This window comes from Trichechus manatus, unplaced genomic scaffold (assembly GCF_000243295.1).
Source record: "Trichechus manatus latirostris isolate Lorelei unplaced genomic scaffold, TriManLat1.0 scaffold00020, whole genome shotgun sequence".
Taxonomy (NCBI): Eukaryota; Metazoa; Chordata; class Mammalia; order Sirenia; family Trichechidae; genus Trichechus; species Trichechus manatus.
The window spans coordinates 11,778,292-11,794,964 of NW_004443956.1; the positions used below are offsets into that span (position 1 = coordinate 11,778,292).

A 16,673-nucleotide genomic window follows, 5' to 3' on the forward strand; every position below is an offset into this window, starting at 1 on the left:
CTAAAATACAATAAAAAAAATATATATAAAAAATAAAAATAGAACCATGCATGCTTGACACTCTTTTACAGAGAGAGGTTTTGCTTATATAGTCAGTAGTCTGAGCCGTGCTTGCTTTTGTGGATGAAGTGCTAATTATGTTTCTAAGGATGCTAGGTTATTTCCTCATCACAACTTACTCAAAAGTAAACGCAACTTTTTATCCCTCAACTTCCCAGGAGTCAACAAATTATTGTTCGCCAGCTTTTGAAGGGCATTTGCAAGTTTGTAACACATGGTTCTGGTTGTAGTCCAGGAAGATGCTAGTCAGATTATATAAATAATGATTAGACCTATAGAATTACACTCAGAGAGCATGTTTTTCTAAGGTTGTCTTCCTTGGGAATTGAGTTTTCAGAGGCTCTTCCCCTATCGGGATGGTTAAGAACTTTGTTTGCCTAAATAATTTGGGCTAATATCAATGTCCATTCCCCACCATAGTTTAAACAGAGCTCTTGAATTATTGGAAACTCAAATTTATTTAAAAAAATCCAAGTTTATTTTGTAGGTTCCATTTCACTCAATTTGGACCCAGCGCTGCCCAGTAGAAATTTCTGCAGTGAAGGAAGTGTCCTCTTTCTGCGCTGTCCAGTATGGCAGCCATGAGCCACATGGGACTCTTGAGTATTTGAAATGTGGCTAGTGCAACTGAGGGACTAAATTCTGTTTTTTTTTTTTTTTAATTTTTTTAAATTTTTTAATTTTTTTTTTGTTTTTGAGAATATATACAGCAGTTCCTTCATGTACAGTTCAGTGATGATAACATTCTTTGAGTTGTGCAAACATTCTCATCCTACCTTTCTGGGTTGTTCCTCTCCCATTAATATAGATAGACTCACTACCCTCTAAGATTCTTATCTGATCTTGCTGTTGTCAGTTTGATCCCATATAGATAGATTGCAAAAGAGCACAATGCTCAAGATAGACATTCTTTACTTGTTAAGCTAATGAGGGACTGAATTCTTAATTTTATTTAATTTAAATGTAAGTAGCCACATGGCTAGTTGCTACCGTATTAGACAGCACAGCTTTAGATAGTGGTGAGGATTTCTCAGCTATGTAAAGACTTAGCTCTTCTAATTCTGTGGGGTCGGATTGGGGGTCTCGTCAGGAAAAATGCTCAGCGAGCAGACTTGTCGTGCCCTGTTCAGCTTGCTTTGCAGACATGCCTGGATAAAACTTGAGCTGTTCTCTGCGGAGGTGCCTGTTGTGCGTTCTGCACACTGTGGGCCACACAGTTATCTTTCAGCAGATTAGCTGAAAGCATATCTATGGCAGGGCTCAATTGTTTCGTGGTCTGCACACCCTTTGTGCAAGAACAGGGAAAATTTGTGTTATGACAATGGCTGACAAAATGTTTAATGAAAGCCGCAGTTGGCAGTAACTAAATTCCCTGAGGTTTCTTTCCTCCCCTCTTTGCTACTGAAAGATGCAGAAATGCTTTTGACAGCATCTGCCCTGCTGACAGATAAATTGTTTTGACAGGAGAATCTGAAACCTTCAACTGAAGAGAAATTCAGATGTTGGGCCTGGTGAGGGGCAGTCATGTTTGTAGAAATAAGTGAGATGCTTTAGACTTGTGTGCGTGTCAGCTGCCACCTGAAAGAAAGGCCTGATTAAGGCTTTTTCACTGATTAACCCATTGATGGTTCTTGGGATCTGAGATGAGAATTTACATTCCTGCTGAGCTTTTGGAAAGAACTTAATTGTTGAGAAATCAGTATTGTCAGTAAGCATAGCTGCTGAAGGGTGAAAAAAAAAACTTTGTTAAAAAGTTATGCTGGGAGTTTGTTTTCCTGAAATGGGCAAATGAGACAGTATCTTTATTTTGGGTTATGTTAATCGATATATAGTAAATATGTATAATTACTATATAGTATGTAAATGTAATAAATATGTAGAGCATGTAGTAAATATTTTCCCTGATTCTTGATAAACGCCATTGAGGCTCAGCAGCTTGTCGAAGGTCATGGGACTTTATTTCTCATGCTTAAAAGTTGGGGCAGCTCTGTATCCAGAAGTCGAAATTATTCTAAGGGACCTGAGCTTCAGCTCCTGTCTTCTCTTTGTATTGCTAGTAGATACTCTGAGGGGGAAAAGTATGCTTTATCGACAGTCAGCTGACCTTCATTTGTGTATTCATTGCTTTTCTGGTTCATCAAAAGCAGAATGGTCACTGCATTCATACCGACTCAGTGGGAGCTTAAATTTCCATTCAAAAGTCTCTTTATTTTCTGTGCTATTTGTTGGAATCTCAGCATTAAGTTCTGAGACTGCTTATGGAAGACTGTTTCTCAGGTACCAGTTGTTGTCCAGTTGATTCCAACTCATGGAGTAGAACTGTGCTCAATAAGATTTTCAATGGCTGATTTTTCCAAAGCAGACCACCAGAGCTCTCTTTTGAGGCACCTTAAACCTTGGGTGGACGCGAACCTTCAGCCTTTCAATTAGCAGATGAGCACGTTAACCGTTTGCACCACCAGTGGCTTTTTCTCAAGTAGACTTATTTAAAAAGAAGAATTCGTATAACATTTTCTGAAATTTAAATAAATTGTGTCCATCCTTTAAGGGAAAGATTGACCAAAGGGTGTTGTGATTTAAAATGATTTTATTCTAATACCCAGTTGCTGAGGAATGTGGACACTGGTGGAATGGGAAATGAGGGAAGTGATTTCATTCCAGATAGTTCACAATGGAACCACCAGTTAATTGCCTGAGACCCGGATCCCATTGAGCCCCAGCTCCAGCCTGGCCCCACATGTGAGCCAGAAACAGGTTGTTCACTTTGAACCTTAATTGCCTCAGGAGTCCGTGGCCCAGATCATATTGAAAGCTGGCAGTCCCCAGGCCAAGTGTGGCCTGCAGATACGTTTTGTTTAGCTCATCCAGGGTTATTTCTTTTTCTTTTTAAAGAATTGAAAAGATTTCACATAAGAATCCAGATGGTGAGCCCGAAGGAGAAGATTGGTCTACACTGGCCTTTGTTTCTGGAGGCAAGGAACATGTGCCCCTTTGGGTGGGTGGGCAGGTGGGCACCATTGTGGTGCCCTCATTCCACACCTGGCAGGGTCTTCATCCATATGACTTGCCCCTCTGGGCTCTTTGTGGTTTCTGAGAGTCTTTCTGTAATGTCTACTCCAGCTCAACAACTCCCATTGGCCGGTGATAATATAGAAGTTACAGTCATTGTAAACTCATGGTATCTTTACACACAGGAAGCAGTATTCCCCCTTCCCTTTTTTATGTATGAAATGTGCTAAAACAGAGGAAGAAAATTTCAGTCTATCTCTCAACCTGTGGATTTTCTTTCTCAGGTCTCGCCTGTTGATTTGTAGGCACTCATTAATAAACACCCCCGAGCACAGACAAGCTCACGCTTGACTTCGATCTGTGGTTTAAAAAATTACCACCTTCAGTCTTTATAGTAATATAATCTCTAGACAAATTGCTTTTAATCCAGGTTGTGCCACGAACACAGAGGCACCGTTGGTTTCCAGTGCTGCTTGACTTTTATTTAGATGAATGATTGTCTCTGAGTTCACAGTGAAATAGCTATCAGCTCTAGGCAAGTATTGATTTAAATGTCTCTGGAGTAAGCTTAAAAGACAGTTGCCACTTACATGACACTGTGCCCTTTTAGAGACTTTAATTGGCAGTAACGTGCAGTGGAATTAATAGCCGAGGTGAAAAATGTTAACCTCTTGGGCAGACACAGGGCTGGGTGTACTTGGTGGCAAGGAGCAACGTGCTGTGCAAAACAAGAAGTTGGGGCCCGTTTGGATCAAATACTGGTGGATTCTGTTCCTGAGACTTGAGTCAGCTGGTCTGGGTGAGAGTGTGACCAGAGAAACTCAGCTGTGCAGACACTGGCCCACTTGCTCCTGGTCCGCCTCTGAGGGTATAGCTGGGTGAGGAAGGGAAGAGAATGCTGCTGGCATGTAGACAGATGCTATCACCTTAGAAGGCTGCTCACATGTGAGGCCTTTTCTGCCTTTGGCTGGTGAACACCAACATGAATTTCCAGTAACTGGCTCCTCTTTTCTGTGTGGTGATCGTTCCCCATATTTTATTCATTGATGGTGGGAATACAGTGTTCATAAACATGCGTATGATTCAGGATCTTCTCGTGTTCACTTTCTAAACAATCATGTGATTTTTGACTATATATAAGCAATTTTTAGTCTTAGGTTCTTGTTTAGACCAGGGTTTCCCAACCTCAAAAGGCTACTATTGACACATTTAGGGCTGGATATTCTTTGTGGTGGGGGCTGTCCTGTGCATTGTAGGGTGTTTAGCAGCATCCTTGGCCTCTACCCACTTGGAGCCATTAACACATCCTCCCTCTGTCCCTGCACAGTTGTAACTACCAAAAAGTGTCTCCAGATGTCACCAAATGTCCCCTGGGGAGCAAAATCATCCCTGGCTGAGCACCACTGGTTTAGATGCTTTGCCACTGCTTGATGTTATTTGAGGCTTTGTTGTTATTAGGTGCCATTGAGTGGGTTCCGACTCATAGTGACCCCATATACAACAGAACGAAATACTGCCCAGTCCTGCACCATCCTCACAATCATTGCTGTGTTTGAGCCCATTATTGCAGCCACTGTGTCAGTTCATCCTGTTTTGAGGGTCTTCCTCTTTTTCACTGACCCTCTACTTTACCAAGCATGATGTCCTTTTCTGGGATTGGTTCCTCCTGATAACATGTCCAAAGTAAGTGAAATGAAGTCTCGCCATCTTCACTTCTAAGGAACATTCTGGCTGTACTTCTTCCAAGACAGATGTGTTTGTTGTGACAGTCCATGGTATATTCAGTATTCTTCACCAACACTGTAGTTCAAATGCATCAGTTCTTCTTCAGTCTTCCTTATTCATTGTCCCGTTTTCATATGCATATGAAGTGATTGAAAATACCATGTCTTGGTTCAGACACACCTTAGTCTTCAAAGTGACATCTTTGCTCTTTAATACTTTGAAGAGGTATTTTGCAGCAGATTTGTCCCATGCAATATGTTGTTTTATTTCTTGACTGCTCCTTCCATGGGAGTTGATTGTGGCAAGCAAGCTTGTGTCATCTGCATGGTGCAGGTTGTTAATCTTTCTCTAATCCTAGTGCCACGTTCTTCCTATAGTCAAACTTCTTGGATTATTTGATCCCATACAGATTGAATAAGTATGGTGAAGGTATACAACCCTGACGCACACCTTTATTGACTTTAAACCACACAGTAGCCTTTGTTCTGTTTGAACGATTGCCTCTTGGTCTATGTACCCGTTTTGCATGTGCGTAATTAAGTGTTCTGGAATTCCCATTCTTCACAATGTTATCCATAATTCGTTGTGATCCACACAGTTGAATGCCTTTGCATAGTCAGTAAGACACAGGTAAACATCTTTCTGGTATTGTCTCCTTTCAGCCATGATCTATCTGACATCAGCAATGATATCCCTCGTTCTACGTCCTCTTCTGAAGCCTGCTTGAATTTGATGCTTTAGTAAATCATTAATTTAAAAAAATGCCATTAAGGATAGGTGTTCAGACCAGGACACTGTAATGTAGGTAGAGCACTGGTTTACCTTAGAATTTCTTTACAAGTTCAGAGTGGTGAAATGGTATTGATTTAGCCAACCTAAAGTGATTTGAGGTTTTCAGTGTTGCTTTGAGTGACTAGTTTGTGGATGTCAGGTAAGCAGGAGATACCTGTAAATCTCACCATCAGTAAGGTTACTTAAAATAACATGAGGCAGGGACAGTTCTGAGGGAGATGGCTTGGTTTTGTTTGAGCAGGGGCAGGGAAGATTCTTGAAACTTGTGTAAAATGCCAAATGTTGATTCAGTTTTTTTTTTCTTTTTCCTTTTACCAGAAACCTGAGTTACAACAAACTTTCTGAGGTTGACCCTGCTGATTTTGAGGACTTGCGGAACCTACAGGACGTGTGAGTGCTTCCCCAAACCTCTGGGGTGTGGGGTGTGGAGAGTTCTTTAGGAAAAGCTTCTTATATGGCAGTGTTGTTCACTCCCCTAGAGCAGCAATGTAAACATGTTGGAACACTGTGTATTGACTGTCAGTAACAAATCCTACCACGTCCTTCCCCCTCTCCTCTACTGCAGCCTGCTCTTCATCCTAGGCAGACAATGAAGAATGTGTACCACCCAGGTGGTGTAGAGTTACTGGACATCCCAGGTACATGGTGGGTGTATAGGAGAAGCGTCTCCCTTGTGGGACTGATTGGGTTCATACACCTGGGTGGGTACTTTTCCTAGTTCCCGGGCAAGTGGAGCAGCCTGCTCAGCAGTGGCATATGACGGAGACCCAACCCTTTTGTGCCCCAGGAAACAAAGGTGTGCAAGACTGGACAATAGAGGCTTACCTTTACCTTCCTACCTCCAAACAGAGCTGGGCATTCTGTAGTGTCCTTTAAATCATGCCCAAATCTTTTCTTCTTCTTGTTTTAATGTAAAGAAGCTCAGAGTTGGAAGTGGCCTTGGAATACTTTGTCCAGGGTCCTCGTTTTCCCAAAGTGTCAACAGGCTGGTGTTGGGGGAGGGAGGTCTGAAAAGGATCACCCAGACTGACAAAATCGGTCCCCCAAGGAGGCATCAGGTTCATAACTCAGTGTTTTCCCCACTCCAGGCTATCTTTAGTGCTTGTGGTTAGAATATTCCACTTCTCTGTGTAAAATCTTCAAGCATAGTGGTTTTCTTTAGAATTGGACAAAATGAAACTTGGGGTATTTCTTCTGGCATCATTCATGCCCCTATTTAACATTTATTTGAGTGCCTACACTTCTGTGCCAGGCCCTGCTGTAGGTATTGGGGGTACAGCAAACAAGACAGACAAGTGGGGCCGGGACCAGGGAGGCAAGTGAGACTCTGGTCTCAGGCGCAGAATATAAGACAAATATTTTAGTGCAATATTTAAAAAATCAAAATTAATGCAAAAAAAAATCCATGATGAGCAAAATAGCAAAAATTTAAAGAAGGACTGTTAGCTGATTGTTCCTTTTGCCTCAGGCTGCATTGTGGCTCAGCATGGTACTGTTGCCAATTCTGTCTTTATTTAAAATTTTGCTGTTTTGTTCATCCTGGATTTTGATTTAAAAAAAATACATTGCATTCATATATTCCTTATCTTAGCTACTCAGTTTTTCAGCAGCGCCTTAACTTCTGTGCACCTCCTCACCCATGCCCACCCCTGCAGACAAATCTCTCCTCTCAGAGCTTACATTGGGATGGGGAAGTCGTGCACAGATCATGGAAACCAGCAAGGCTGCTAAGTGTAAGGAGGGAAATTGAGCAGGGTAATGTGAAGACCTTTCCTTTCTTTTGTTATTTTGGAGGGGTGATACCTGACCCAGGGTGGTCAGGAAGGTGATAATTGAGCTGATGTCAGTGCTGTGGACAGAGGATGCCAAGTGCAGGGGCCCCAAGGAAGGCTCAGGAGCAGGGCCAGGATGCCTGAACTGGATGAGGGATCGGGGATCTGGCCAGGGCCGGGATGCTGTAGGGCCCTGAAGGCCATGGTCGGTCATATTGTCAGCTGTCATTGAACCCCTTTCAATTGAGAATTACCCACAGAGCTGCTGTGGAGGCGTAGTAGGTACTCTCTGAGTATTTTTAGTGATGTTATCTCTGACTCTCGCTCCACCAGATGGACTTTTAACTTTTGTTTTGCTTGGCTCCATTGACCTTCAGCCTTTAGTCCCCTTCTGCTTGGTGCTTTCTGGAGTTTAAGCTCCATCCAGATAATAGAACTGAGAGCATCTGAGTTGTCCCCGTCCTTGGGGATGCTGATTGTGAGAGTTAAAATTTTTTTTTTTTGCATAATAAGAGCGGTAGTAATCATAGCAGCACTGTGCTAAACCTTTTGCAGATATTACCTCATTTAGTCCTCACACCAACTCTGATACAGATAATTACTAGTCCCACTTCACCGAGGAGGAACCCAAAGCTTAGAGAGGTTAACTAAACTCATTCTGTGTCAAGTGATGGAGCTGAGAGGTGAACTCACATCTGTTTGATTCCAAAACCTGTCCGTAATCTGAGGCTGCACTCCCTTAAACCCCCATAGTCCCACCATTCAACTAAAGATGAAAAAAAAGAGAAAACCTTGTGTCACTATTTCTGCTTGGCTCAGAGGATTACCTCTTACTTGCATCCACACCGTCCTTCAGGTCTGGCCTCCCATCTCTGCCCACAGCTGGCCTTCACTCCCGCCTCTGAACCTCCGTTGCGTTTATGGGCAGTAGCATGCACTGGGTTGCACGTTGTGCTCTTTCTGTTTTCTGTATGATTCTCTCTCCTCCCGCTAATGCACTCACGAAGATGGACAGTAAGCTAGCCATTGCACTAAGCACTGAACTCATTATTCTTACTCTCGCCTTTTCAGACAGTAGAAGGAACCCTGGCACAGGAAGCCTTGGAAGTGGGCGGAACCCCCCAGTCTAGCTCCTGGTCCATACTCTTCCGTGGTGACACTACCTTCCTGAGTGTAGGGATTGTAAGGGCAGAGATCACATCTTACATGTGCAGTATGGTATAGTGAGAAAAACACATATTTTGGGAGCATGCAGACCTGGGTTTGAGTTCTGGTTCTGCCCCTTACTGGGTCTGTGTCCCTAGATGAGTTACTTAGCTCCTCTGTGCTTCTCTTCCCTGTCTTGTAACAGGGACATGATAATCCATTATTGGGATTATTATAATTACTAGTCAGAGATGATGTACATAAACGTGTAGGGCCTATTACAGGCAAAGGGCTCATTTAATGTTATTTCCTTTCTGTTCTGCTACTTTAGGAACCTCACAGCCCCGAAGTTGAGTGCATTATTAAGAAGCAAATCCTTTAAAGTCTTGTCACTGTGACCGCCTCCATTCCCTGGTGTCACACCCTGTCCTGTGGGATAAACCCAAAGAAACCAAACCGTTGCCATTGGGTCGATTCCAACACATAGCAACTGCTCCATAGGGTTTCCAGGGAGCACCTGATGGATTCGAACTGCCTTCCTTTCGGTTAGCAGCCGTAGCTCTTAACCACTACGCCACCAGGGTAGATGGGATGAATTCACTGATAAAGATCCAGGCCTTTCCCTGAAGGAATTCTAATAAGTTGTGGAGGCAGAAAGATGCAGTCAGGAGTAGGGAGGTGGGGAGGTGGGGAAGGATACTAAAGAAAAGAAAAAAAATCATAGTTGACGTACAGTTACTTCTAGATTAACTAGGCTCGAGTGTTCCCAGGAGCTGTCAGTTCTCCTAAACCCTGGAAAGCTCAGTGAGAGGGAACCACGGGCTGGCAGAGCGACCGTGTGGTGGTTTAGCAGTCGTTTTATTCTGGAGGCTCCTGAACCACGTAACATCATGGCCCGTCAGAGACAGCGAGCCCTTGGGAGGCCGCTGGAGCACATGAGGGCACTTGTTCGGCTGCTTCCAGGCAACACTGTTGTCACTACGCACACCATTGTCGCTGGCCACACCATTGTTTCTGCCCATACCGTTGTAGCTGCCCACTCCATTGTCACTGGCCACTCCGTTGTCACTACCCACACCATTGCGCTGCCCACACCATTGCACTGCCCACACCATTGCGCTGGCCACTCCATTGTCGCTGGCCGCTCTGCTGTCGCTGCCCACTCCGTTGTCGCTGGCCACAGCTTTGAGGAAACCCCACCAGGGAGTGCCTCCAGTGAAGGGTCCTGGACAGAGAGGCTCCTCTATTAATAAGAGGGGCTATTTATATATTCTTCTTTAAAAATGGATCAGGTTACTGCTGCCCGGCCTGTGAGCGCTAGATTTGTGCTTTCCAGGGGCGTTGACCTAAAATGTTCCTGAAGGCAGTGAGTGAGGAAGCCTTTGGTGTGCCCTAAGATCACTCACCTATGTCTCAGCTGTGTGCGTGCGAGTGTGTGTGTGTGATGGTGGTGTGTTAAAGGAGAGGGTGAAATAATGAAGGGATGTAGTTTTGAGGCACTGTGTTTTGGCTGTTAATTACCACCACATATTAAGCATTACTGTGTATCTGGATAGCTCTTAGGTTTAATTGTTTCAGCGGGATCTGCCAACACCCGGTGAAGTTGGTACGTGTATTATTTACATTTTTTGGAAGAAGAAACTAAGGTACAGCAAGGTTAAGTGACATGCTGAAGATCCTTTGAATGGTAAAGGGTAGAATTGGGGTTGAATAAATCTAGGTCTGATGCTCCGCCTGTGCCTCAATTTTTTCTTTTAAGGTGAGAATGATGATTTAGCACCTCCTTAAAAGGCTTGGCATGTAATTCAGTGAGTTATTACTATATGTAAAGCACCTAGCACAGAGCCTGGCACAGAGTAAGCGTTAGACCTTATTACTATTTATATTATTATAATATTATTACTTTTACTTATATTATTTATATTATTGTCCTATATCATTATGCTAAAATAACTTTATCTGGCCATCTGGCATAGTAACTATAGATCATAAAGTCTCCACAAACTAATCATATAGTATGCGTTATTAAGTAACTAAAGCGCTAATAACAGTTACTGATTAAGTGGCCTGACTGCAAAACCTGTGTACCTACCTGATACGGACGACTTCCTCCTTTTTAAGAAACCAACCAACCAAAGTCACAACCTCCTGCCTAACTTTGACTATTGCAGCTGTTTGTATCTGGAAACAACCAAAATGCCCACCAGTTGTAGATTGGTTAAATAATTTCTGGTTCATTTGTACTAAAGGACTAATCTGTAGCTGGTTAAAAGAATAATGGCGATCTCCCAGATCTGTTACTGAGGGAAAGTCTACAGTATGGAACAACAGTCTGTATAACATGCAGCCGTTGTGTAAATGTAAAAGCTATGTATATGTCTAGCAGCTGGCCGTAGGGGCTGCCTCTGGGAGGCAAACCAGAGGACTGAAGTGCAGGGAAGCTTTATTTTTCACTGTCTACTCCTTCTAGTCTTTTTGGAAGTGGTGTGTATATGCCTTGTATTCTTTTTTGAAATGGTTCAAAATGGTTTACTATGTGCTAATATTAGCTATATTCAGTAAGTAAATAAATATGGCCAAAACAAAACAAAAAAACAAATCCCAAAATTATTCCTTTGGTTTGTTTTTCATTATTGGCTGAAGTCTAGTTTGATTAAATAATAATAATAATTACTGTGAAATGGTCTTTTTTTTTTTTTTTTTAAATAAGTGTTTATATCTTGGAAAATGTAAAACTTCCTTTAACCAAGCCAAAATAAATGGAAGCTTTTGGAGAGAGGTGAGGGACCAAAAAACCCGCTGACTTGGTGGATTGAGCTGGGAAAGGTCCTGCTCCGTATCTGCCCTGGGGCAGCTCCGCTTATCTTACTTATACCTTCTCAAGCCTCAGGATTCATGTTCTGATACCTCCAAGGCACTTCGTGGCCCTGAATCCTGAGGAAAAGGTCCAGTGAGTTCTAGGGCCTTGAATGGAAGCACAGTTTTGTTTTTTTTTTTTTGGGTGGGGGGGCAGTTGTGGAAGGGCAACTGCACAACGCTAGATACTTCGGAAAATTTCATCCATCTCAGTCCTTAATTCCTGAAACTTCCTGATAAAGGAAGACAGTGCTAAACTTCCCGAGTGCCTTTCCCCTCAAAGCTCTAGCTGCGCTATTTTTGACCAGTCTCGATTTCAGTCTGGCAAGAAGCTCTTGGCGTCTTAGCGGGCTCAGCCTTCATTGCCTTCTGAGCCCACGTTCTAGTCTCAACAAGGGATGGAGTGAACAAAGGGGAAGACGGCAGTGGTGGAGCTAGCAGACTTACTTTTTCACCAGCATTTCTTTGTAAATAGAAGTGATCTGGCCATGCAGTTCCTCTCCTTTGGGCTCCAACTGTCCTCTTCATAAATCAAGCAGTCCTGTTGAGATTAGAGCCTGCTATTTCTGACTGAACCTGTTGACTCGGGGCTGCTAATCCAGATCTGAAATGCCCTGTTAATCCCTAGCACCCCCTCTGGTCCACTGCACCTGTACACCCTGCTCTCCAACAGCTCCATCAAGATTTGAAATATTAATATGCCCATTTTCCTTGTCCGTTTATTTCTGCGAAATTGGGTGGAGCAGTTTGTCCTGTGTACAGCGGGGCTGAGACCACACTCTTCTGGCGGAAGTTCCCCTGCAGGGATGTACACACTCCCTGTTTCAGGTTTAAAATCAAGACAGATCATAAGGTGACTGAAAAATAACGACCATGTTGCATAAGCATGTGTGAGCTTTCCGGTTGCCTTGTGCTTGCTGGCCTTGTAGCTTGTGGCTGTCCTCTGCTTTGTAGTCTTCCTTGTGTTCAGATCTTGCTGTTTCACGTCCTAGCTTTGTGACCCTGGCTGACACTTAGAGAAATTACCGGTCAGATAGGGAGTTGGGTAATAGTAGGACATGGTACCTAACTCAGTAGTCGTGGTGATGACATTGCATTGTGTATGTAAAGTTGTTGCTGTAATTGTGAAGATATATAGGGCTGGACTCCCTGGGTCACTGCCACTTTGCTGTGTGACCATGGTCAAATTACTTAACCTCTCAGTGTTTGTTTCCTCCTTGGTATGATGCAAATATGCATGGGACCTATCTCCTAAGGGTCTAACGATGAGGTTGTTGTTAGTTGCCATGGAGATGATTCTGATTCATTGCAGCCCCATGAAGTTTTCAGGGCTGTCACCTTTCCAAAACGGATTGCCAGGCCTGTCTTCCGAGGTGCCATTGCCTGGGTTTGAACCACCATCCTTTTGGCTAGTAGTTGAGCACTTAAGCATTTGTGCCACCCAGCTGCCTTAAAGATGAGGTAGTACATTGAAAAGCTGTTAGAACCATGCCTGGCACATGATAAGTCCCTAAGTTAGCTGCTGCTAATACCACCTCGTCTGTGTTGTAGAATAAATCTCTTAAGAAATGAAGAATTATTAGCAGGCTGCCTATGGCACAGGCCCCTGCCCTTAGTTTGTCTTGCTCTGATAAAATCTGAGGGTCTGTTTAGTAATGAATGCATTGCTAGGTAATTTATTAGTAGAGGTTATGTCCCTGCACCAAGATGGGACATGGATGGCAGCAGGGTTGAGGAGATAAAAGGTGAAGCAGAAACAATCTGATTTGGGGGACAGTTAGATAAGAGACTGTTAAAGTAATTAATTGTCTATTTCAACACACAAACAAGGGCTCTTTAAGTGGAGAAAGGATTTGCCACATGATACGATTTGCTCTCTCTGCCAGATGCTTCAGTCATGAAGCTATTGAAACAGACAGCCTATGTCCCAGAGCCCAGTAATGGCCAGACTTCATCCGTAACTGGTTTTGGCACTAAAGAAAGCAAATGGGATAATTCAAGGCCTTTCCTTCTTCTCCTTTTTTTTAAAAATTCATTTCTATAAAAGATGGCAGATAACTAGATTATCCTATTCAGGCAAATGCTAGCTGTACACTTATATGAATACAGCTGTCATTTCAGTGGCTTTGTCTTCAAAAAGTAGCAAGCTGCTTTATATAAGACATACCTCCCTTAAAAAAAACAGAGAATGAGATAGCCCAACTTTATTGCCTTGATTTTGCATCTCGGATACAGTTTTTTTTACAGCCTGTCACCCAGCAGAAAGCCTGAACAATGTGCTCTGGCTTCTTAAGGACGTTTAGGCTCACTTTGCAAGTCTGGTTTTGGATTCTCTTCCCAGATTTGGAAATACATTTCCATGTAAGGAGGCCGGATTGCAGAGCCTCTTGGGGCAGACCAGGCAAGCTGTGCTTTGGTCTGTGGGCTTCCCCTTCCATTAAGTGATATTAACAGAGGAAACACAGATTTAGAGTATTTGAACGGGAAAGGGTGCTTGGAGACCGTCTCTTGTCTGCAGAGGAGTTTCAGGGTATCTACATGTAAAAGTGTGTGTGTGTGTGTGTGTGTCTGTGTGTGTGTCTGTGTGTGTGGAATCACAGATGGATGAAAGTCCCTGTTTTTTCACAGATGGGGCATCGAGACCCATTGGCCCCGGGTGTCACAGCCCCTCAGAACACCACGGGGAGTGTGAGCCTCCAGTTCTCCTTGGCGTTTGTTGCCCTTTGGCGAGGGCAGAATGGTGGTTCGCAGAGCCCCATTTCACAGATGTGTGAAACCACCGGGAGGGCATGGTCTCGCCCCTCCAGAGCCTTTTCTGACCCTTTCGGCCCACAAGGAGTGGCTCTTTGATGTTCTCTAGGGGGCGCTTTTATTCGGAACCTGTTCTCCCTGCCCCCTGCCTGTCGGTCCTGATTTCTGAGCTAGATGTATTATAGGATATATTTCCCCTTAGTTTTTATTTCTAAACGGTGGGTATAGTAAATGGTTGATTTTTGTTACCTCCTACACCTCTCTTCTTTTAAAGACTTCACGTTTAAATTCTTTATCTTTTATCTAACATTAGTATGTAGCCTCGCAATGCCTCATTCAGCAATGTTTTTGTGATTTCCTTCCCACATGCACTGTATAATTTCAAACTACTAATTGAAATGATTTACATGACTAATTTCTTCTTGTCGTTACAGGTACCTCAGTAATAATGAGCTGACAGCCATCCCGTCCCTGGGTGCTGCTTCGTCTCGCATTGTCTCGCTCTTTCTGTAAGTGGATGCGATCAGGAAGTCCTGGGCTGTGTGGTGAGGCCATGGTGGTACCTTGCTGATACTTGGTGGCAGGAAGATTTGTGATCGTGACGAATGCCTTGCTTACTGTTTTGGGGTTTGCAGAATGAAAAGCTGGGAAGTTTGGCCTCTAACGTATTTTTGGGCAAATAGCTCTTTTTAATGCCTAGAGGTTAAGCCACAACTTGGGTGAATAAACTGGGATTAAAGGAAGCTTTATTTAGTTATTGTGAATTAATTTAGGACAGCAAGTTCATCTTTGTGCCAGTGAACTTGATAATGTGACTCAGTTTACTTTCATGGCTTTAAAAAGAAAGTGCCGGCAGACCTCTGAAACCAATGTAAAAGTAAGGCATTATTTTGTCATGACCAAGTGTTGGCTGTCAGAGACAGCACACTGCGTATGCAGAGGGTATGAAGGGACTTCAGTAAACAAGAAGGGAGGGAAGCCACAGAGATGTTAGGCTCTGGCTAGAAGCCTTGGCTAGAGATTTAAGCACCTTGCATTACCCCATTTCTCCAGCAGCAGTCAGGAGGAACCGATTGCTGATTTAAACTCATCCAGAGGTCTTTCTGGATAAACCAATAGTGAGTCCAGCAATTTTCTTGACCAGATTTTATTGGCAGCTTCCTAAGCGGAGCACCTCCCTGTTCACACTGAGTTATCTGATTCCACTCAGCCCCACATAATTTTATTTGATCGTGATTTGCTGGTTTTATATCTCATTTGCTCACCTGTATGCATCTTTTCTTGACCCCAGGCTTAATAGGTCAAGCAGAGGACTTGACAGGAGGGAAGATTGCTGGGGTAGCTTGCAGATTTCAGGTTTCTGCTGGCAGCAGGCCCTTTGTTCATGTCATGTCATGATGCTATGTCTTTGAGAAAAGTGGTCTTGAGCTTAACCCTTTCCAAGGCATTGTGAGAACCTTGGGTTCTAGTTATGACAATTTCCTTAACCTCTCTGAACCTCATTTCCTCACTTGCAAAGTGCACACCTGGCCCATTTCATACATAGGGAAAGGCTGAGTGAGGTTAGAGGGCAGTGTGATATAGATGAAGCTCCGGATGTCCTGGGAGACACATAGTAGGTCTTTGACAAATGGTAGCTTCCTAGTGGCTAGTTGTCAAACAGCCTCTCGGGCCTTGGCAAGATCTTGCCTTTAGGGCCACAAAACGTATGAGTCAGTCCTCATTTGTGTCAAGTGCTAGAACGAAGGTGTGGCCCTTGGTTCCCTTGATGGATGGGCAAGGGTCTGACTTCTTTTTGTACCTACTTGGCCCGTGTGCCCAGCATCTGGAAGGTGTTCAGATGTTGGCTAGATTAAATTCGGTAACCTTATGTGAGCCTAATCAGGGACTTGATAATCCCTTACGTGTCTATAAAGCAAAGCACTTGAAGACACTTTAACTCCTTGCTGCCTAAAGTACAGTTCAGCAGTACAGTATTAGCTTGGAGCTTACTAGAAATGCAGAATCTCAGGATCCTCCCCAGCCGTCTGGATCAGAAATTGCATTTAACAAGACTCCCTGCACATGTAGGTTTGAGAAGCACTGGTGCTTAACTCCTCACGTTCTCGCATCACTGTGTGAGGAAGGCAGGGCCGGCTCCTATCTCTGTTACTAGAGAGGTCCCCTGAGGTCCTGTAAGTTGCAAAATCAAGAGGTGGAAGTGAGACTTGACACAAATGCCCATGCCTTGCTCCTTTATCTGCCCTCCGTGCAGGAGTTGGCAGATGAATCTGAATCACCCTATGCCCAAGGCCCCAGCCTGCCCTGTGGGGCCTGGGGCACTTTGAGTCACACCTTGCTTTGCTGAGTAAAAATATATTTCTGTTCCTTGCCCCAAGTGCCAGGAGCAGTGGGGCTGATTGGCCTGGTTCCTGCTATTCCATTAGATAGTGTTTAAATATGTAAAGCGATGAGGGGGTTGGTGTGGAGTCTCTCCTGGTTTTGATTCAGTTTGGAAAATGCAGGTTAGCATTGGTGTGAAGCTGGTCTGCATCTGACTTCATCCATGATTTCTCGGAAACT

At 43.7% G+C, this 16,673-nt stretch overlaps 1 protein-coding gene across 1 annotated transcript in view; it reads left to right on the forward strand.

Annotated features, from left to right (window-relative positions):
* Window positions 1–16,673, forward strand: part of LRIG1 (leucine rich repeats and immunoglobulin like domains 1) — a 124,004-nt gene that overhangs the window by 42,442 nt on the left and 64,889 nt on the right. Inside the window, exons 2-3 of the mRNA XM_004372769.2 lie at window positions 5,905–5,976; window positions 14,546–14,620. Coding sequence (XP_004372826.1) covers window positions 5,905–5,976; window positions 14,546–14,620 — 147 coding nt within the window. The remainder of the gene's footprint in view (window positions 1–5,904; window positions 5,977–14,545; window positions 14,621–16,673) is intronic.